Source organism: Ursus arctos, unplaced genomic scaffold (genome assembly GCF_023065955.2).
Source record: "Ursus arctos isolate Adak ecotype North America unplaced genomic scaffold, UrsArc2.0 scaffold_3, whole genome shotgun sequence".
Lineage (NCBI taxonomy): Eukaryota > Metazoa > Chordata > Mammalia > Carnivora > Ursidae > Ursus > Ursus arctos.
In genome coordinates this window covers 29,444,462-29,469,175 of record NW_026622985.1, presented here as the reverse complement: position 1 = coordinate 29,469,175, position 24,714 = coordinate 29,444,462, and the positions used below count along the sequence as shown (strand labels likewise).

At 32.7% G+C, this 24,714-nt stretch overlaps 1 protein-coding gene across 7 annotated transcripts in view; it reads right to left on the bottom strand.

The window, feature by feature from the left end:
* The window catches only part of RUNDC3B (RUN domain containing 3B), a 130,603-nt gene that overhangs the window by 76,680 nt on the left and 29,209 nt on the right, over positions 1–24,714 (bottom strand). For 4 of the 7 annotated variants that reach the window (XM_044386260.3, XM_044386266.3, XM_026504935.4 and 1 more), the window contains exons 3-4: positions 7,944–7,994; positions 2,027–2,160 (exon numbers count right to left, since the gene is read on the bottom strand). In XM_044386260.3, coding sequence (XP_044242195.1) covers positions 2,027–2,160; positions 7,944–7,994 — 185 coding nt within the window. The remainder of the gene's footprint in view (positions 1–2,026; positions 2,161–7,943; positions 7,995–24,714) is intronic. The other 3 variants (XM_044386262.3, XM_026504945.4, XM_026504961.4) reach the window with 1 other exon arrangement.

Genomic DNA, 24,714 nt, shown 5'->3' with positions numbered 1-24,714 from the left:
AGTGCCAAAAATAGTAAGGAACCTAGTATGACAATCCAATAAAAAAAAAACTCGTAAACCAAAGCTGATACAGCTTATATGAGCAGCGCAGACTTTTTATAATCTTAAAAACTATTGGAGACTCCAGAGTGCTTTCAATGGGTTATATCTATTGATATTTACTGTATTACAAGTCAAAACTGGAAACTTCTAAAATATTAGGTAATTAAAAAAATAAATAAACCCATTATATGTTAACATAAATATTTTTGAAAAATAACTATCTTTTCCTAAACAAAAATATTAGTGACAAAAGTGGGTCTGTTTTACATTTTTTCAAATATTTTTAATGTATGGCTTAATAAAAGAGAACTAGGGATCTGCTGCTGCATATAATCTGTTATAATTGTTTTAGTTGAAGCATTTGAAGGCTATCTAGCCTCACATAGATACATAGTTGCAAAAGGGAATCTCTTACAGCCTTTTCAGATGATAGTGGATATTCCCCTTTAATTCTACATTAAAACTCAGTAACTGATAATTTTTTTTTTTTTAAGATTTTATTTATTTGACAGAGATAGAGACAGCCAGCGAGAGATGGAACACAAGCAGGGGGAGTGGAAGAGGAAGAAGCAGGCTCATAGCGGAGGAGCCCGATGTGGGGCTCGATCCCGGAACACCAGGATCACGCCCTGAGCCGAAGGCAGACGCTTTAACCGCTGTGCCACCCAGGCGCCCCTGTAACTGATAATTTCTAAAAGGCTAACTGAAACATGAAAAATATAACCATGCCAATGAACTTTTCATACTGTATTTCATTAAATACATTATCTAAATAGATCTTTTACCCATGCATGATTTTATAATTCCATGCATTGATCATTTGGAAATTATGAGTTTTGCAGATTTACCAAATGCTAACACATTTCAGTAAACAATTTAAAAATATATTTGCTAATATCAACATCGTTATTATCAGAAAAGTCTGTAAGTACAGGGAAACTATTAGGCTTAAGATGGTGAATACAAGTTTTCCAAGATTCTAATTTTTACTTGAAAGTTTTAATTTTACCATTGGCAACCAATGCTGTCAGCTGTTTCCCTTGAATTAACAGGCTCACTTTGTTCATTTTTATTCAAGAAAATTCTACCAAATGCCTAAGTCGAAAAAACTATAGTTTGTATGCTTTTCTTTTAAGTAAAAATAGTATTACATGACAAAAGTGTCTAATTCAGCTCACAATTCAAACTACATGAGTACTTCTCCTTGAAACAACCATCATATTTCAGTATGCTGCAAATGCTTTATGCATACTTTCCATTTTAATACTCAGGATATTAAAAAGATAGGCACTCAAAGGTTGAGATTTAATAAAATTAATAATGTTTACTGCACCATCATGGACATTTTTGAGAGGAACTGGCCTTTCTTTTTTCTTTTCCTTCCTTCCTTCCTTCCTTCCTTCCTTCCTTCCTTCCTTTCTTTCTTTCTTTCTTTCTTTTTTTTTTTTGACTAAGTGCAGTGGGAAATACTTAATGATTACTAGTAGTTAGATGCCACTGCTTTAATTCATGCTAAGGAACCAGCAATTCTGCCACCATTGTTTCTGTATCAGCAGTGCAAGTGTCAACAAAAGGAAAAAGGCAAATAACATCTTGGTACTACATGAAAAGACTTTTGACATTATGAATCACCAGGGTTCTTCAGGACACTGAGAGCCACTGGTTTAGGTAACTCAAGAAATGTAGAAACTTCACAGAATAAGAAATATTTTATTGTGCTTCTCAAAAAAGAATTCATAATGACTAGCTTCAAACCTTCTTGCTATTCATAAGGCAACAAGAAGATTCAAGAGCATTCTAAATAACTACATGCAACTAAATAAAAAAATAGAAATAAGCCTATAAAAGATTTTAAACATGGTCAAGTGCTTAATCCTAGCCAAGAAAAAAATATTTATATAGCAAAGAGCTCAGAATTTTCTATTTGAGTCAAAACTGCTGAGGATTAGATTATACACATGGCATATTATTATTTATGTCTTACCTTAGCTCTAGAGGAACTGACATTTTCCATATTTTCAATGCTGCAGATACAATTCTGTGAAACTTTCCGGCAAGCCACTCTGATATAGTCCCAGAAGCTACGAGGACTTTCATAACCAAACCAGGTTACTTGACCTTCAGGAGACAAATTGTAATACAAAATAAAAGAAAACTAGACTAGAAAATTCAAAATGCAAGAATAAAGTTCTGAAAAATAAAAGACAGCCTAGTTTGCCATAACGAAAATGTCATTGACCAGAGTGGCAAAAAGCCTTCAATCTAGTCCTGCTCCACCTTTAACTAGTTGTGCTACTGTGGACAATTTATTTAATGGATCTGAATCATAGTTTTCTCAACAACAAAATAAAACAAATGAAAGAAAAACGGACCAGACACTAAAAAAATCTCTTGCAGTTTAATATTCCATTATTCTTTTAGATAGTTCCCAGAAAACCCTCCTTATGGTTCTAGTTAACCATTAATTCACATGTCAAAGGTTGCATTCTAAAGCTTTCTCTACTTAGAGAAACAGAAAAAATAGTTACATAACACTTTTCCCCCTCTTCATAGGAAGACTTCCAAGAAATGAAACAATGTTGTGGTCTATCTTCTAAGTAAACATTATGAATTAGAATCCTATGTTTACTGATCAAACATAATCTACCCAACTATTCTCATCCAGAAAGCCATAAAGTTCCCGTCATTCATCTGCTTTCTTCTAGTTGGCAACCCACAAAAAATCCTTCAGACATTTACCATTACAATTTTTGAGATTTGGGTAATTATGTGTCCACTCATGAACAAATGTTCTTTTACATGTTATCTTACACTAGTATTAATATTTCTATATGGGACTCTGACTGGTGGGTCCATGGGCACCATTTTGTACACTGAGCATTTTTAAGTAGGGTATAAGAGACATCTTAATTCTTTCTTTAGTTTTCTGGAAGGATTAGTCTTACCTAGGTAAGCTGTTTAATCTTAAAGTAGAAAGATCTGCTTTTACATTTTAAATCTGGGTTTCCTTAATTATTTATCTTAGATTTTCCTGTCCCCAGTAATAGCTTCTCTGCAGCAACAGCAGAAGTATTCTTGTCAACAAGCACCATTTTAGGAGTGATGTCTCAAATGATATTCAGTGGTTTCTAACCACAGCAGCCCGTAAAAATAACTGAGCTGCTTTTTAAAAAATACCCATGCTTGGGCTCCACCCCAAGGTAAATAATCAAAATCTTTAAGGGCGGGCCCAGGCATAGGTATTTTTTTAAAAAGATCCCCCTGGTATTTCTAATAATGTATTTATAGTTAATTAACCAATAGAAATTGTACATATCATAAGTAACTCCTATTCATTATTCAGGACATTTTAAGGCCCTTTTCTTCTTGTAATCCGTGTACAATCTCTATAGTGGGTCAATCCCTCTCTATGTGCTGACATAGCACCCTGTGCTTATTTATCCTTATAATTGTTTACTTGATTATCTTACATATTAGGTGGTAAAATCAGTAAGGCATGGACTGTATCTTGTTTGACTTCAAATCAATCCCCAACATTTAATTCTTGGCTCATAATAGGCATTCAGTAGGTATTTGTTAAACAAATCAACTGGTAAATCAACACAAAACATCATCTTAATTGCAATGCACATAAAATTTGAATTTTAAAAATCTTTTTATAGTGACAGTACAATGGCAATCTGGTATTAAGAAATGTGCATCCTAGATTACAAATGTCAAACATTCCGGACAAATGTACCTTCGTCTTTATAAATAAAAACACAAAAGCATCTCAAATCATTTATCAACTCAATGTCTCTAAACTCAATGTTTCTTTAAAAATCAAATCTTACTACCTACAAATTAAAATTTATAGGAATACTTATAATCTCCCTTCTTTCTCTCAATTTCTCCCCGTCACTTTCCTTTGACCCCTCTGTTCTTTGAGTTAAAAAAGTTCCTGGTACAGTACCTCAGTATATTTTGTCTTTAGGACAATTTTCATGTCATCAATTTGTTAGCCATTTGGAGAGGAGGCAGGATGCCTACTGGTTAAGAATATGAGTTTTGAATCAGAGTGATCTGAATTAGATCACTTTTTAGCTATGTGATCTTGAGTTAACTTCACCCTATCAATCTGGGTTTCTTCTATAAGTTGACAATACCTGATACCTATAAGTTGACAGTACCTACCTGATAATACTGTTGAGAGAATTAGATGAGGTAATCTATGTGCAGCAATGAGTTTATAGCCTGGTACGGATGTTAACAATTATTACAACTGTTATCACTATTACCATACAAACAGCTAAGGGACCCAAGCTCCCCTGTACTGTAAACAAAGTGGGAATGGGATGCAAAATTAAAATTTCCCCCTTACTTAATGAGAACCTAGAAAAATGCTTAAAATTTACTCCCTAATGCAAACTTTTCCCATATCAACCATTTCAAATTTACCTTCCCAAAATATTTCTAGTCTCAACTAATTTTCTTTGGCTTCTATTAATTAAGATCACTTCATAATTTAAAATGAGAGGTATAGCCAGACTTCCATCAAGAAAGGATCTTAAAGGGAACATCACAAGTTTTCTCTGTTGACTTTATTTTAAACCTTCTCATGAGTTTGAAATGGCTAAGGAAAATAATTTATGAGAAGTTTTAAAATAAAGCTGTCAAAAAACTCACAAAAGAATATAACAAAGCCCCATTTTGGAGGAGAGGAAACAAAGATACCAAAAAACAAAATCTAGGCTAAGGTTAAACAGAGAAGGAATGGGCACTATATCCTGGGGACTCCAGCTATGGATAAGATATGCTGCCTACAAGACTTTCACCCAAGAAACTATGGTAAGATTTCCCAGATTACAAACTAAGAAGCTGAACAATTAAAAGAATAACATATCATCATGATTTGCAGGGCCTTAAATAAATAAACCTGTAGTATCTTCACAACACTTTTATCGACTTAGCAAACTAGATGTGAGGATGACTTGGCTTGATTCTGCCTTCCTTCCTCTTCCATGTGCATCATTTTCAAACTGAAGTTCTGAATTCAAGACACTGAATTTTTCACATTCAAAAGAATATGCTTCAAGAGAAGTTATATTCCTTGTTAGAGCCTCCAAACAAACTCTCTTGTAAATTGTATATCCTAGAATTTTATGTAAATTATATTAGATAATTTCTGCATCTATGAAAAGGTTATATTTAATTTAAAAATAATGGAAGCATTCAATTGGTTATTTGAGATATTATTATTTGAAGATCATTTTTACTTAAGCACAGATTAATAGCAAAAGATGTACTTAGGCTATTAGTCTGTAATCACTATTCAACAGAAAAATTAAAAAACAAAGCTACAAGCTGATCGTGCCTTTTAAAATAACTATTAAAGCAATAAACAGTCACTCCCCAAATATTTTCACTTCCTTTAAAAATAACTATAAAAGAAAATCACACAGCAAGGAAACAATTAGTCTGTATCTTGAAGAAATTTTTTTCAGAAGAAATACACTGTCACTAACAGAATTCTTTTAAAAGCTATTGATATGTGTATAATATGCTTTCTGTTACATGTTTTCCTAGAAGTTAACTTTTACCAATAATGAAGTTAAAAAACAACTTTTTCAAAACTTACTGACATTCCATCAGTCTACTCTAATTCATTTTAAGGCAAAGAAAGAAAGGGTGAAAAGTCTGCTAGACTAAAAGATAACGTACTACTAACCAGCTATGTGATATCTTTCCCACCAAACTGCCTTATTTTCAGCACCTTAAAAATGGCCTGTGATCTCTAGGGTCCAAGGTTATTTTAAAATAACTCTTCTAAAAAATTTTTAAAAATAAAATAAAATTATTCTTCTATATTTAAGTTAGATGTCTGTTCACATTATACAATATATTTGTGTTTTGCTTCTATCTTAGTTCACAGGTGGAATGAGACCTTCTAAGAACAAGGACTAAATTTTCTAAAGTGGTCCTCTACTAAGTAGTGGCTGACACATCATCTTTTGATAATATAAAATGTAAGTGAATCTGTTTAGTGACGTCTTTCTCTACCCTTTGTATAAGTGCTTACCTAAAAGAGCAAGTGAAAAACCCGTCCCCCAAGCCGAAGTCTTGTTAGTGTTACAATGCATCACCTAAATCACGGTGTCAAGGACTATCACCTTGGAACTGCTATTCAACTAGACAAGCAATAAAAACAGTCTCATCGACTTAATTAACCACTCTGATATCACTGTAAAAGTTTTCAGATACTTAAAGGAAAATAGTCACTTGTGGATTCATTGTTGCCAATATATTACTATTTAGATGAATTCAACTTTTAACTTTTCACTTTAAATTTTCTAACAGCAATCTTGAATTTCTTACTGCTAATTTATAAAAGTCAGTTTAATATTTTCTATTATATTTTTGCTAAACAGAGAAAAATCCCCATTTCTGCAAGAGGACAGAGTCTTTTCCTTTTTTAAAAGAAACTATTTTTAGTTGAGGCTCCTATTTATTAGACTACTCAGCTTTGAAAGTAAAATAATGACCCTGATCAATTTTCTAAATTTCATATAAATACTCTAAAAAAGGAATTTAAACACTTTAAAAATAACTTTAATTACATATTAAGCTGAATCTTAAGAAGTACAAGTCTAGATTAGACACTCAGTTGTACTTACATTGCTAGCTCTGTATGTTACTTACAAGACATCTCAAGTAAATCATTTAACAACTATGAAGCACAGTTACTAATTTACAAAACATAATCATTATTCTTTGTTACTGACAATGTCTTGTTCACTGGTAAGGAATTTATCACAAATATCTATAATATGCGTCTATACCATAAAAATGAGTTAATTCTTAATCTTTCAAGACAAAAAAATTAAGGTAACCAAGTTCACCAAAAATCTGAAAATTGAATTTGACTTAAAGCTTTTATCCCAATAATTTTACCATCTTTCCAAGTAGAAGACAAAGATTTTGTCTTTTTCTTTTACCAGCTTTTTAACAAAAGGCTTAGAATACTGGCAGACTGAATTAGAGTCCCAAAGGCTGGACTTCATACAGAGAGCAACACATAAATGTGAGCCCTGAAGAAATCAAGCATAATCTGTTTCAGTAGTGATTAAGGCTATATATGAGGACGTAAAACAAATTGAAACTGTTTAAAATGATTACTTGTGAGGGTCAAGGTTGAAGAAGAGAGATATTTGTTTTCTACTTTCCATCTCTTGTCTTAATTTTAAATCCTTAAAAATAATGACTATATATTTCTTTTCTAATTAAAAAATATAATAAAAGGCTAAGTCATTAAGTACAGAGCCTAGCAGTGGTTTGCAGACAGGAGGAACTCAGTTAAAAAGTTTGAGTAAGTGAATAAAGGCATGCATTCTACCTGGAAGAAGGGAAACTAAGAAATATATTCACATTATTGATTCCAGAATGGCAAAGCAGTTATTGATACTGCCCATGTATGTTTTATTGAGTGACTCTGGAAAAATCACACAGCTTCCTTAAGTCCCCAGTTTGCATGTAACACAAATCTTATTAGAGAACACTTACGAAATTAAGGAGATAACTAATTCTTACATCGTTAAGAGTAACAATGTAATTGCACAGATATGCATGATTAATAAAAGTGACTGAAACCATGGGAACTTAAAGAAATATGAAGGGGGTCACATGAGAAAGAAAGGAGAGTAAATGGATTATTATATTGTGTGGGTTTACAACAAGATTTTAATTTAAAAATTAGCATAAGCATATTTGTGCCCTCTGGATTAACAAAAACAAAAACAGAAAGCTTTTGCAAAACCCATGCAATGTACTAAAAAAGATCACTTAACTGATACAGCCCTCCCCAGTAAGTCAATTCCATGCTCCCGTGCAGCTCAGTGGCGGGAGACATCACCAGCATAGAGTACCTTGAAGAGGTATTTGGAGATGAGCCAGCCATCTGCAACTTTGGGATATCTCTTTAAAAAAAATAAACAACAACAACAACACACAGATATTTAAGAAACCTGCCATCAAGTTTACAATTGCAAACTGAGTAGCCCGAATAAGATGGCTACACATTATCTGGATGCAATAAACACTACATTTACCTACTTAATAAATAAAATGAACTCAGTTAAGATGAATAAGTGGTACACTCAGCAAGTAAATCAAGCTGGTCCCTTGTCACCTATTCTACTGGAGAAAGGAGGGTATCTGTAAGTCACAGAAACAGGCTCCCTGTTTGCTTGCAGGGCCATCATTCTTTCCCAAACATGATAGGCGGATAATGACAGGACAAAAGGAGCAAAAGCTTGATTGAATCTGCTAGATTTACACCTCAGAATGTATAAGATTGGCTAGAAAAATTATTATTAAACTATATGTCTTATAAAGTTATAACTAATAATAAATACACTTTTTTAATGTTAACTTTTCTAGAAGTTATAAGAAAATTCATTTTGAAGAACAGCTCTTGTTTTTTGGGCCTAAGAAGAGTTAAAATTTTTATTTTTTTCTTTTGTGAATTATGAGAACAGCACTTAGATATCAAGGAGAATGTTCTTCAGTTTAACCAATGTTGACTGAATACCTTCTTCATGCAAAATACTGTTTTATTTCCTACAGCTTCCAATTATTGTTTAACAACCACCATTTGGAAAAGCACTGCAAATTCTTGCTATGTAGTTTGGAAATTCCTAGTATAATTATACAGGAAAACTCCAAAGCCAAATTTCTAAAGCTGCATTCCCCCCAAATGATATCTTCTTCTCATAACCAAACACTGAAATCTCCAACAGGACATGGTCCCATATACCTTTCCAAATATTTATACCCTTTATGAAACCAAACAAAACCGATCACACACACAGTCAGTAATGTATGGAAATGAAAGGAAGAAGATGTATATAGTTTGTGCTATTGGCTACATCTATGTATTGACCATTCACTCTCTACCCTCCTACTTCAATGTAGAACATTTTTAACGAATATTAAATTTGGAAACACATATCCAAAAGGAACTATAATTTGGTATTGTAATTGAACCCACATTAGAAGATCATGTTGTTGTTACAACCACTACAAAAATGAAAATTTCTCAGCATTGAGAGGTAAATCAGAATAGAATGCTTTTCATTGCAAATATTAAGAAAGCCAATTCTTAATGTTTAAACCATGTTTACTATCTTTGCCCTGAAAACAAAGTTATGTATCTTATTTGTAGTCATTAACATAACCAAAAAAATTATCAAAGTAAAAACAATGTCTACGAAAATCCTACTTAAAAGAATTTTACTTCAAAAAATGTATTAAATAGGGGGCAGCTGGGTGGCTCAGTTGGTTAAGCGTCTACCTTCTGCTCAGGTCATGATCCCAGGGTTCTGGGATCGAGCTCCGCATCAGGCTCTCTGCTCAGTGGGGAGCCTGCTTCTCCCTCTGTCTGCCTCTCTCTCTCTCTCAAATCAATCAATAAAATCTTTAAAAAATGTATTAAATAGGGGCGCCTGGGTGGCTCGGTCGTTAAGCATCTGCCTTCGGCTCAGGGAGTGATCCCGGCATTCTGGGATTGAGCCCCACATCAGGCTCCTCCGCTATGAGCCTGCTTCTTCCTCTCCCACTCCCCCTGCTTGTGTTCCGTCTCTCGCTGGCTGTCTCTATCTCTGTCAAATAAATAAATAAAATCTTTTAAAAAAATGTATTAAATAAGATATATCATGTCCAGATTTATGCAATGACTTAATCAATCCCTGGTATAAAGTGAGAAACAATTACTAACTTTATTATAAATCACAATTTATAGATTAGTGTTTGTTTGTTTGTTTTAAAGCTGTCAGTATTTTAGCCTTTATGTCCTCATTATGCAAATGGTTTTTATTTTGGCTGTAAAATACCATGTGAAAATTTAAAAAAATTAAAATGCTTTCACTTATTTGTAGGCCTTAATTGCTTTAATCATAATTTAATATCTTACTCTACGTCGGTTGTAAGAAACCAGGAGCATCCAGACGAAATAACAATCCACTAGATTCCAAATTATCTGTAATTAAATTTCAACAACTCTTTCATTTTATAGATGAGAAAGCAGAGGCCAGAGAAAGCCTGCTTAGACCCATCTCTGTTTGCTGTCACCTCATGCTGATCTACTCCTGAGACAAGATTTGACAGATGGAGGAGAATCAGTCAATTAGTTTTCCTGGTTGGTTACGGGTTCTCACTGACAGCCTCAGAAATAAGAAAAACAAAAAACAAAACAAAACAAAAAAATGAGCAGTAAACACATAGTGTGACTAAGGTGAATATTTTCATATAAAATTTGAATTCTTAGCATAGCTGCTGCCAAAAAAGTAAATGAATAAGTGAACTACAAAGCTCACATTATTTCAAAGTGGCCCAAGGAATTGTCTGGAGAAACGGTCTCATTTGCAACTGAAATAAAACCCTTTGTTATAAAATATATTAATGTTAAGAGAAAGTGAAACAGTATTTTACCTTTAAGTAGAGTAGAAAAAGTTTCAATAAAACTTATACCAAAGTGTTTTGTTCAAAAACAAAATTCATTCAAATGCACCATTACAATCACATGACAAATAGTTATAGTAGGTGTTAATTTCTGAAACTTTAGTCAAAAGAAGAATCTACTCAGAGATGGATACAATAAAAGAATGTTTAATCATACTAAAGATATAGTATTTCCTGACCCGAAGAGTACTGAACTTTCAAAAACAAATAACTGAAAATAAATCCAACTATAATCTTTTTATTAATGTGGAAATTGGCCTTCATCCAGAAAAGATCACTGACCACAAATAAATTTGCCTTGGTGATAAGACTGAATATAATTCTAATTCATGAATATGATATTTATTCTTCCATTTTTTTCATGTTAGCTCTTGTTCCAACTTTAGCTTTCTATTCATTTCGATTTCTTTGATGACTAAGCTACATTAATTATCATGATTGATATAATTTGATAAATATTAATGACTACACAGAAGGTGAACATCTGCCTTCACTATATTCTAATTTTTTCTCTTTCTCTGTGTACATATTTTTCTAATAAAGTCACAGGTAGATGACTTTATTTTTAAATGATCCAAGATAGATTCTAAAATAAGACCCCTAAATGGATTTGTAAATTGCCATTTGTAATAACAAAACTGATTATAAATTATCAGACAGTAATTTAGAATTTTCACAAGTGTTTTTTAATTGGCAATACCAAATAGAATATACTTTATTTTGTCATTGATAATATTCATGCAAGTTCTCATTGTTTGAAATTTTGAATCTTCAAGCCATGTATTTATATGTAAGAGAAAAATCATTCAGTGAAGCAATATTTACAATTGTAGTATGTACTGTAATTCACCTAACAATGAAACAATATTATCTTCTTTTCTATGTGGTAAATTTTCATTTCTTAATAGATTCTGAAATTAAATTGTACCATCATATAAAACTTATCTTAGGCTTTCAAAAGACTACTTTAAAATGACATTTATACGTAGATGGTAGGTACATTAGAAACAAAAGTGTGTGTTCATTGATGCAACAATTTTTAAAAACTGAGTATCAAAAACATGAAAATATTTTACATTTTAAAAGTCACAGTGATTTAAAGGAAACACACGTAGGAAGAATTTTAATAAAATATTAGGTTATATGAATGAACAACTCTGGAAATTTGAAAATCAGAATGAAATCATTATGATGCCCTCCAAAAATGAACTAAAGTTCATTAAACTGTGCAACCTCTTCCTTGTTCTATAAGAATGAGAAATATTTGAGCAATATTTGAGCATTTAAAATGCTGAATTTACATAACAAAAAATTTAATGAGACAGCAACTTTCCATTGCTGAAAATAAATAAAATATAATTTAATAATTATGAGTACTGTAAGATGCTCTACGCTAATTCCACAAAAATCATCAGGTCAAACTGCAAATGTCCAATTACTTTTCTGGCAGAGACCCAAAGGGCTACAAACACAGATAAATAAACATAAGCATGAACTACTATCAGAGACCATCAATTCCTCCTAAATTCAAGAATTTGTATTACCTGGTAGAATCATAAATTTCTTTACCTCTCTCATATATTACAAAATTTTCAAAAATATCTGAAGCAATGTTATCAATGGTAGATATTATTTAAGTATTTTAAAAATATTTTCTTCTGTGTGGTACTCCCATTTAAAAGTCAAATCTAAATTTAGAATCCTTAATTTGAAAAGGTTTGGGAAGTAAAGTTCACGTAAAATAAATCTAAAAATACTCCAGAAATGCGAAGTTTAAAACCACTAAATCTCTCATTCTGTAAATAAATAAGTATTTAAATCGGGGGGGGAGGGTTAAAATGACTTCTTGAAAATTCTGGTTTGGTTGTAAAACATAACATCTCCAAGTAAGTACATAAAGTCATTTTTCTTATTCTTCACCCGGACATGCTTACAGCAAATACCATAATTAAGAGTACTACTACAATCATATGGCTCCAAACAGAAGCAAGTACCTAAGTATGTGGGGACTGTGTTTTAGAATTTTAAACATGTACAAAATTATATAAGATATTATAAAACAAGGACAGGAAAAATATTTCAGATATTGCAAAACAAATAATAAACTGTCAAGTGAAAAATGACAGGCATAAAATGAAATAATAAAATACCAATAGCAATCATGTAGAAAGACCAATATCAAAGAGAAAAAAAGGCCATTCTTAATCAAAATGGGCTACATAAAAGCTAGTCCTGTGTGATGTAAATAGCTTTATTCTACTTGAGGGTAATTAAGAAAACTCCCTCCACAAAAGAAATAGGCAAAGGTCATTATCAGGAAATTACAAAAAAAAAAAAAGATTTTTAATAAACATGAAAATATCCTCAATCTCATTTGCATATAAGTGCAAATTAAAATAACAGAATATTTTATGTATTTTATATTAATGGAAGGCCAAAAAGATATTTTCCCCTATCAAATTAAAAATTTTTAGTATTAAAATTTTTTAAATATTAACAATAATACAATGAGGATATAAGAAAAATAACAATTACATACATTATTGGTACAACTTTTCTGGTAGACAATATAGCAATATATATGAAAATAATAGTATATATATCAGAATGTGCATACCCTGTGATTTCAGTAATTACAACTCAAAGAATTCATTAGCTACTACCATTAACAGGAAATAATTTTAAAGAAATTGGAAAACTACATAAACACAAATGTTCAAGAACTTAACACCATGTTTATGAAAGGGAAAATTAGGAAAAAATAAATAGGAAATTACAGTTAATTCTTGCAATAGATATGTACTTGTTAAATATGAAATGGAAATATATTCAAGAAAATAGAAAACATTTGTTCAAACAAAACCTTATACATGGATGTTCATAGCAGCCTTATTTAATGAGAGAAAAAAAGCAGAAACAATCTGATGTCCATTAAATAGATACACAAAATGTGGTATATCCATATAATGGAATATTATGTAGCCATAAAAAGAAAGAGCTATTGATAGATACTACAACACGGATAGAACCTTGAAAACTTTATACGAAGTGAAAGAAGCCAAACACAAAAGGTCATATATTTTATGATTTCAGTTACATGAAATGTCCAGAATAAGTAAATTCATAAGGACTGAAAGTAGATTAGTGGTTGCCAGGGAAGAGGGGTGGAGAGAAAAGAACTGACCACTTAAGGGTATGGAGTTTCTTTTGGGGATGATGAAAATGTTCTGGAACTAGGCAGTACTGGTAATTGCATAACATTGTGAATATAATCAATGAATTATACTTTTTAAAATTGTTACAATGGTGAGTTTTATGATACATTGGTTTGATCTCACTTAAAACTACTAAAAAATAAAATTAAATGGAAAATACAATATGGCCATGAAAAGATGCCCACAATTACTAAGGGCAAAATACAGATCATAGCGGAGGAAATACAAATATATACACATTCATATGTACATAAATATATAACATATATGACAGTTATACAGCTGCAATTATATCTATGATTTCTGGAAGACAAAAAATGGTAGCTCAAGAAGATAAAAATATATATAGAACAAGGTCAAATTAAAAAGTCAAATCAAGTAGTCTATATGCCAGTTATGGGATAAAATCTTAATGTGAAGAACAAGGCTTTTAAAAGGCATCAGAAAAACAAAAAATAATCAGGGCTACAAGTTTAATACTAAATAAAGTATAGGAATATAACTTTAATTGAAAAAGATACACGAGAATAGAGAAATTTGAGTGACACTAAAATTTTTCCAGTACTTTTTCTATCATACTTGCTTTGCAAAATAAGGCTTTTTGTCTTTAGAATTTATTTGTTTACTTATTTACTACTGAAACTTAAATTTACTATATTATATAGAGGTTAATTTTATTCCCTATACAATTTAAGACACTAAACCAAATTTACCACACTACATACAATCCCGGTTATTTCAAGAATTACTTGAATATTATCATTTTCTGAGATACAAAATCTGCTCAAGCTTTCCTAAGTTTCCAAGTACATAACTTAAAAGGGTGTTTCTCCGAATGGCCTTGTCCATTGTCTAAAAGCCAAATTCTGGTAACCTTCAGAGCCATTTTCTTATCTCTTATATCATGTTTTGGCTTAAGTATATGGGTTTTTATTGGGTGAGCTGCATTCATATGTTACTACAGAAACAATTCCAGTCTCATTTTGTGTGCAAACCAAGAATCAAAAGTTGGAAAACCTTCAAAAATGAACAAAGAAAACTCAAAAGCCAAATGAACAGGTTTATCTTTATCCATTGTTTCTAGCAGTGTTTATACTATACTTCAAAAGGTGGCCTCATGGGGAGGTAACTATTTATCATCTAAGTCAGGAAGAGCTTTGAGGTTCAAGCCAGTGTTCCTGAGCAATGCTTGGTATCATAACAGTTCAAGCGGACTGCAGAAATTGTAAAATGTTAAGTCACAGGCATTCTAACTTATTTTAAGACTCTGAATCTAAATGTTATTAGGGGGGAAAAAAACAGAAATTATTATTCTTCCATCAAGGATTCTGTTTTCCAACAAATACTGAGTGCCTACATATCCCAGGCACTAGAGATCTGGGATACATCAATGAACAAAACAGACAAAGATCTTTGCCCTGGTGAAGCTAACATTTTAGTGGTGGTAAAGACAGACAATGAACAATAAACACAATAGGTAAGTCACATAATATGCTAGAAGTTAACCCTTAAAAAATAGTGCAGGGAAAAGAGGGCAGGAGTGCTTGGGGATGAAAGGAGAGGAGGTGAATTATAATTTCAGTTATGGTGGAAGGGTTTAGGCATCAAAGAGACATTTTGAATGGATGGGGGAGTTAACCATTCAGATATCTAGACGTGTTTTCTGTACACAGGGAACAGACAATATACTAGTGCACTATGGCAGGCATGTACCTGGTGCAATCAAGAGAAAGCAAAAGACTGATGAGGCTAGAACACAGCAATCTAAAAAGAAAAAAGGGATCCACTGCACCCAAGTACAACCAGAAAATAATATCCAAAATGAAGGCAAAATCTAAATTGAATGTGAGTCAGCAAGCCAAATGTTAATAAGTATAATTAGCAGATTCACAGGAAATTTGACAGTGTCTCATTATATTTGATCATTTTTTCTTTAGTAAGTAATTAGTATATTACTAATTGATAGTTCTCTCTGATACTCAGCTTTTTTTCGTTTTAATCGGTTATATTCCATATAACCTTTACAAAATTCACTACTGTATCCCATTCCCACACCACCTAGCTGAAGTTTACAAGATTATTTCTGACTGCTTTAATACTAAATTTAATATTTTTCTTAAACTGTCTATACTACTAGTCTATAATCAAAGTCATAGGTGACATTTTAATGAATTCAATTTTAATTTGAGCCACTTTTATGCTTCTTTCCTGTATAAAGCCTTTCCTGACCTGTCCAAGCAGAAAGAGTTATTCCTTCTTTTGTGCTACATCATGCTCATTAATACTTCTCTTATAACTCAATGACACTACTATACACTATTATTAACGTATCCTCCTTCTGCCCTCCAAGACAGATTTTCCTGTGAAAGTATACCTTAACTAATCTTCCAAGACCCTAGCACAGGACCTAGACTGATTACTAAATAAGAGATCAAGTGGGACAAAAAGAATACGGTATGTATGTGTAGAAATGATCAGGGGAAACAAGGGAAAGTGGGGGGGGGGGGCGGAGAGGAAAGTATAGGTGAAATGTCAATAAGATACACACTCCAGAAAAAGAACAGGAAATTCATGCTATGATTCATTTCCAAGGGATAGGAAAAGTAAAAGTTACATTTAGCCAAGAAAAATGTGGAAAGGTGATGGTAAAAGAATGTTCTTTGGGGTTTCTTTTTTACTGTGTTCTGTGACAAACTACCCAACTTCCTGAAGTAACTGGGGATCAAAGAGTGGGAATTTTAAGTATTACAATGAAAAAGTGAGATCTTTCCCCATTTTAAAATGGTTTAATGGGAAGCAATAGAATTTGCATGAGTCATATTTTAAATTTACAGTAAACTTAATGTTGTACAGTTCTATGATTTTTGAAAAATGTCATGAGTAATGTAACTAAGACTATAAGATACATAACAGTTCCATCATCAAACACACACACACACACATACACACCACCACCACCACCACCACCAACAACAACAACAACAACAACAGCTCCTTCACACTGGTGCTGTATAATCAACACCCCCCACCAACCTCTAACCCCTGATCTTATTCTCTGAAACTACAGTTCGGCCTACGTTAGAATGTCATATAAATGTAATCATATAATATCTAACTTTCAGAGTCTCGTTTCTTTCACTTAACATAATGGATATGAAATTCATCCACGTTGCTATGTATAGAAACATGTGTTTTCCTTTTTGTTGCGGAGTCTGTCCACTGTATGGATGTATAATAGTTCGTTTATCCATTCATCTCATGAAGGACATTTAGGTTGTTTCCAGTTTTAACAATTATGGATAAAGCTACTATAAACATGTCTTTATGTATACATAAGGTTTCATCTCTCTTGAGTAAAGGACTGAGATTGCTGGGCAACTATTTTACATTCCCACCAGTAACATATAAAAATTCCAGTTTCCCACATTGTCATCAGAACTTCATACAGGTGTGTTGTAGCACCTGACTTTGGTTTTAATTGCATTTCCCAAATGACTAATGATGCTGAGCATCTTTTCATGTGATCACTTGGCATATGTGTATTGTCTCTGTTAAAGCATCTGTTCAAATTTTTTGCCCATTTTTAAAATGGGTTGATTGTTTTCATATTATTATATTTTTATAGTTCTTTGTATATTCTGGATTCAAGATGTGATTTGCAGCTATTTTATCCCATGATTTGTCTTATTCTCTTAACAGTGTCTTTTGGAGGACAAAAATTTTTTAATTTTGATAAGGTTCACTTTATATTTTTGCTTTTATGGATTGAGCTTCTTTTGTTATATCTAAAATACACTAGCCTAATCAAACATAAGAACGGTGTTCTATATTTTTAAGATTTTTATACTTTTAGATTTTAAATTTTGTCTATGATCCATTTTGAATTAATTTTTGTATATGGTGTGGGGGATGGGTCGACGTTCATTTTTTGCATATATGTATCCCATTGTTCCAGTATTATCTGTTGAAAAAGATTATCATTTCACCAGGGAATTGCCTTTTCATCTTTGCCAAAAACCAATCAGGCATAGTTGTGTGGGTCTACTTCTGGACTCTATTTCACTCTATCTCTTTACCTAACAACTATCTAAACTTTCACTAATAACACACTGTTTTACTCACATATCTTGACAGTAAGTCTTAAAATCAGTTTCAGTGCACAACTTTCTTCTTCCTTTATGAAACTGGCCTATTTTGTCTGGCCATACAGAGAATTAGTTTGATATCTACAAAAAAGCCTGCTAAGACTGACTGAGACTGAATTGAATCTATAGACCAGTACGGAAAGAACTGACATCTTAATGTTCAATTTTAGAAGAATTACTTTGTCCAAAATGTCAATGTACTAAAGTGGAGAAACCCTGCTGTAGACTTTTCCATAGATGCCTACTACAGACCAAACATTTGTGTCTACCCATTGCTGAAACCTAATCACCAATGTGATGCTATTTGGAGGTGGACCTTTTGCAAAGTAATTATGTAATACACCCTCATGAATGGGATTAAGGTCTTTATAAAACAGAACCCATAAAGTTCCCTCACTCGTTCTGCCATTTGAAGACAAAAGCAAAAAGATGGTAGCTATGAACCAAGAACCAGGCCCTCACCAAACACATCTACCAGTGACTTGATCTTGGACCTATCAGTCTCCAGAACCATGAGAAATAAATTTCTGTTGTTTCTAAGCCACCCAGTCTATGGTATTCTGCTATGGCAGCCCAAACAAACTAACACAATGCCCTTTAAGGAAGTTCTCTTCTAATACCTGGTTGGTAGACAGGTTTTACCATAAATAATGTTGAAACTTTGTCAAATGATCCATTGAGATGATTCTGTGATTTTTATTCTTCAATCTGTTAATAAGATGAAACACATTAATTGATTTTCAAATATTAAAATGCCCTTGCATTCCGGAGTTTGATTTGTTAATATTTTACCGAGGATCTATGTCCACAAAGATATCAGTATATAGTTTCCTTTCCTTGTAATATTTTGTACATTGTTGCATCAGGTTAATGATGACCTAAAATGATTTAAGAGATTTAAGACTAGTCAGGTTATCTATTTCTTTGTAAGATTTGTTAGGATTTGTCTGTCCAGAAATTGGTCCATTTCATCCAAGTTGTTCGTAATATTCACTTATCTTTTGAATATAGGGTTTGTAGTAATATGCCCTCTTTCATTCCTGATACTGGTAATCTGTGCTTTCTCTTTTTCTTGGTCAGTCTAACTAGAGGTTTATGAATTCTATCGATGATTTCAAACAACTAGACTTTCATGTCATTGGTTTTATCTACTGTTTTTGTATTTTTGAATTCACTGATTTCTTCATTCATTCATTCATTATTTACTTGCTTGCTTGCTTTGGGTTTTTCTCTTTTTTTAGTTTAAGGTGGAAGTTTAGATTATTGACTTTAGACCTTCTTCTTTTCTAATATAAGCTTTTAGTGCTTTAAATATCCTTCTAAGCATTGTTTTAACTGCATTTCACAAATTTTGATACAATACATATTCATTTTTCATTCAGTTTAAAATACTTTCTTTATAGTATTAAATTTATTTACTTATTTTAAAATTCACCCATTTCTTTTACCCTCCCATCCCTCACCTCTGGCAGCACCAATCTGTTCTCTGTATCTATGAGCTTGGTATTTTAAACTTTTAATTTTTTTAGACTCGGCATATAAGAGAGATCATATGGTATTTGCCTTTCTCTGACTTATTGCACTTAGCATAATGCCCTCGAGCTCCATGTGTGATGTCACAAATGGCAAGATTTCATTCTTTTTTTATATCTGAATAATGTTCCACGGTGTATGTATACCATATCTTCTTTATAGACTTACTGACTCATTCATTAATGGACACTTGTTTCCATATCTTGGCTATTGTAAATAATGCTGCAATGAACATGGGGGTTCAGATATCTTTTTAACACAGTGTTTTGTTTTCTTTAAATAACCAGAAGCAGAATCGCTGGATCATATGGTAGTGCTATTTGCAGTTTTTTGATGAACCTCCATACTGTTTTTCATAGTGACGGCACCAATTTACATGCCCACCAACCGTGCACAAGGGTTCCCTTTTCTCTACATCCTCACCAATATTTGTTATTTCTTGTCTTTTTAGCAATAGCTATTCTGACAGGTGTGAGGTATTAACTTATTGTGGTTTTGATGTGCATTTCCCTGGTGATGAGTGATGCTGAACATCTCTTCATGTACCTGTTGGCCATTTCTATGTCTTCTTTGAAAAATGTCTATTTAGATGTTCTTTTTTCAAATTTTTATGTATTTTTAATTATGTTTAGTTAGCCAACATATAGATGTTCTGCCCATTTAAAAATCAGATTTGTTTTTGCTATTGAGTTGTAGAAGTTCTTTATATATTTTAGATATTAACCCCTTATCAGATATATGACTTGCAAATATTTTCTCCCATTCAGTAGGTTGCCTTTTCATTTAGTTGGATTCCTTTGCTTTGCAGAAACTTTTAGTTTGATGTAGTTTATTATTTATTTTTGCTTGCATTGCTTTTGCTTTTAGTGTCAGATTTCAAAAATCACCACCAAGACCTAGAGTTTACAGTTTATGTTTTCTTCTAGGAGTTTCTTCAGATCTTGCATTCATCTTTAATCCATTTTGAGTTAATTTATTGTGTATGGTATAAGAAAGAGGTCCAGTTTCATTCTTTAGCATGTGGCTGTCCAATTATCCCAATACCATTTACTGAAGAGACTGTCCTTTCCCCACTGTATATTTTTGTATACTGCTATAAGTTAACTGACCATATATATGTGGATTTATTTCTGGGCCCTCTATTCTGTTCCATTGATCTATGGGTCTGTTTTCATGCCAACATCATACTATTTTAATTAATATAGCTTCATAAGGTAGCTTGAAATCAGGGAGTATGATGCCTTTAGTTTTGTTCTTTCTCAAGATTGCTTTAGCTATTTGGGATCTTGTATGGTTCCATACAAACTTTAGGACTGTTCTATTTCTGTGCCATTGGATAGGGATTACTTTGAATCTTAGATTGCTCTGGGTAGTATGGACATTTTAACCATATTAATTCCTCCAGTCCATTAGCACAGAGTATCTTTGCATTTATTTGTGTCTTCTTCAGTTTCTTTTATTATTGCCTTACAGCATTCAATATGTAAGTCTTTCACCTCAATTGAATTAATTCCTGGTTATTTTATTCTTTTTGATGTAACTGTACATGGGATTGTTTTCTTAATCTCTCTTTTCTGATAGTTCATTATTAGTGTGTAGAAATACAACAGATAGGGGCACCTGGGTGGCTCAGTTGGTTAAGCATCTGCCTTCAGCTCAGGTCATGATCCCAGGGTCCTGGGGGTCCAGGTCCTGGGGATTTCAGGTCCTATGGATTCCAGCAGGGAGCCTGCTTTTCTCCCTCTCCTCTCCACTCACGTTCTTTCTCACTATCCTTGTCGCTATCTCTGTCTCTCTCTCAAATAAATTTTTTAAAAATCTTTAAAAAAAGAAATACAACAGATTTTTGTGTACTGATTTTGTACCCTGCAATTTCACTGTTTATTAGTTCTAATAGTTTTTTAAATGGAGTCGTTAGGGTTTTCTATATATAATGTTATGTCATCTGCAAAGAGTGACAGTTTTCTTTCTTTCTTTCTTTCTTTCTTTCTTTCTTTCTAATATGGGTGCCTTTTAATTCTTTTTCTTGACTAATTGCTCTGGTTAGGGCTTCTAATACTATGTTGAAAAAAAAAGTGGTAAGAGTGAGCACTCTTGTCTTATTCCTTATCTTAGAGGAAAAGCTTTCAGCTTTTCACTGTTGAGTATGGGGTTAGCTGTGGACTTGTCATATATGGTCCTTATTTCGTGGAATATGTTCCCTCTATATCCACCTCATTGAGAATTTTTATCAAAAATGGGTGTTGAATTTTGTCAAACACATCTGTGAGATAATCATAATTTTTATCCTTCATTTTGTTAATGCAGTGTATCACACTGACTGACTTGCAGATGTTGTACCAGCTTTGCACTCCTGGAATAAATCCCACTTGATCATGGTATATGATACTTTTAATGTGTTGTTGAATTCAGTTTACTAATATTTAGTTGAGGATTTGTGCATCTATGTTCATCAGGGATACTGGCCTTTAATTTTTTCTTGTGACATGTTCTCTTCTATGATGCATTTTCATTTTTCATTCAACTTAAAATACTTTGTAATTTTCCTTGAGACTTCCTCTGTGACCCATGAGTTACTTACAAGGTTTTCTAAAATTTCCAAATATTTGGTGATTTTTCAGATCTTTGTTTATAATTTCTAGATTGTTTATAATCAGAGAACATACTTTATATGATTTCAATTCTTTTAAATTTGTTAAAAGTTTGTGTGCAATGACTCAGAATTAGATCTTTTTGAATACTCTATTTACCCTTGAAAAGAATATACATTCTGCAGTTGTTGAATAAGCTGTTTTATAAATGTCAATTAAGGGGCGCCTGGGTGGCACAGTCATTAAGCGTCTGCTTTCGGCTCAGGACGTGATCCCGGTGTTATGGGATCGAGCCCCACATCAGGCTCCTCCGCTAGGAGCCTGCTTCTCCCTCTCCCACTCCCCCTGCTTGTGTTCCCTCTCTCGAAGGCTGTCTCTCTCTCTTCAAATAAATAAAAATAAAATCTTTAAAAAAAAAATAATTAAATGTCAATTAAGTCAGTTGGTTGATAATATTGTTCAGATCTTTTCTGTCCTTACTGATTTTAAGTCTACTTGATCTATTACTATGAAAGAATTGCTGAAGATACATGTATAATTGTGGATTTTTTATTTTTTAGTTCTCTAGTCAGTTCTATCAGCTTTTGCTTTTGAAGCTCTGTTGTTTAGGATTTGTTTTATCTTCTTGGCAAAGTGACTCTTTTTATTACGTAAATATTCACCTTCAATCCCATCAATTTTCCTTACTGTGAACTCTACTTTGCCTGACGTTAATACAGTCACTCCAACTTTCTTTCAGTTAGTTTTTGCATGCAGTATCTTTCTCTATTGTTTTACTTTTAATCTATCTGTATCACTATATTTAAAGTGGATTTCTTTACCCCATCTCTTTTAATTGACACATCATTTGTATTTAATGCAATTTATATTTCAAATAAATAATTTATAGTTAATGCATTTACTAATACAGCTAGATTTAGGTTTACTATTTTTTTTTCTTTACCCCTTCATTTTTTCCAACCTTCTTTTAGATCATTTGAGTATTTTTAGCATTCCATTTTAATATATTTATTGGCTTTTTGGCCAAATCTCTTATTATTTTATAGTCACTGCTTTAGTGCTTACAAAATAATACCTAACCTTTAACAGTGTACTTAGAGTTTTTACCATTTCGAGTAAAATAGATGACCATATTGGTCCCTTTACTTTCTGCTTTTTATTTTAAATGTCACTTTTACATGAAAACGTAAAACCTCCCAATCAATGTTGGTAATTTTCACTTTCATATAGTCATATATTAAAGATCTTAAAAAGAGAAATAAAATCAGCTGACTTAGATATTCACCATTTCTGTTGTTCTTTCTTCATTGATGCAGTTCCAAGTCTCCCTCTAGTATCATCTCCCTTTGTAAAGGGATGAACGTTCATTAGCATTCTTTCAGATCAGGCCTTCTAGTAAAAATTCTAGTTTTCCTTCATCTGAGTATTTGCTTTGCCTTCACTCCTGAAGTATGTTTCCACTTTTAGAACTTTAAAGATACTGTTCTTTAAGAACTTTAAAGATACTGTCTGCTGTATCTTTTGCTATTGTCCAATAGGTCTTTGAAGCTCTGTTCTTCAGAATAAGTAATTTTTACTGATCTATTTTTAAGTTCATAAACACCTCTACTATCTCCATTTGGCTATTGGGCCCCATATATTGAATGTTTTCAGACATTGTGCTTCTGCATTCTAAAATTTACATTTGTTCTTTTTAAAAGTTTGTATTTCTCAGTTTCGAACTTCTGTTTTTTTTTACTCATTTCAAGAATGTTTACATCATGAAGCATGGTTATAAGGGCTGCTATAATATCTTTAGTAATTAATCTCAGGATTGGCATCTTTGATTGTCTTCTTTTGAGAACTGATTATATTTTCCTAATTATTCATATGTGAAGCAATTTTGGGTTTTATACTACATGTTTTTAATACTATCTTTAAACTCTGAATTCTGTTAAAATCCTTCAAAGTACGTTGATTTTTGTTTTGGTTTGTTTTGGGAGGCAATCGACCTGGTTAAATTTGGATAGCCAATTTCTTTCTTGCCTTACATTGGCAGACGTTCCAATATAAGTTCCGTTTGCAAAGTCTTTGCTAGGATTCTTTGGGTCTTGCCCATATATACACGCCACTTTGGGACTTGGGCAGTATCCTAGCTCAGTCCTCAGAATCTTAGCATACAGAACCAGGACATTCTTTTTTCCAGCTCTCTTCCCTGATACAATTTTCAGCTCCCAGGTCCTTCCTTTATTAATCTGTCTAGCCTGATGAAAGGTTTTTCCCCTTTATCAGAACTTTTTAATCTCTCTCCCCGCCACTGTCAAACAGATCTGGGCAACTTAAGCTGCACTTGAAGCAGCAAGGAGAAAGAAAAAATAGGAAGACTCCAACACACCCTGACTCACAGAAGTTCTTTTTTCCTTATCCTCTGGCCAGAAAGAGAAGGTTACTGTTGGAGCTTTTGCTATCTGCATCCACAGTGCAATTAAGAACTGAGGCTCCCTCGGGTTAAAGCTGAGGATACAGGAGGGAAAAAAAATACACAGGATACTACTCATAAAAATTTCTCTTCAAATTCTGATATCATTCCTCAATCTGGGCTGCTACTGTTTATTTTTCAAAGTATACAAGCAGTAATTTTCTGTATTCTGGCCAGAATTTTTAGATGCAATCAGTGGGAGAGTGGTATGAACTGAATTACCTCCCTCTAAAGCC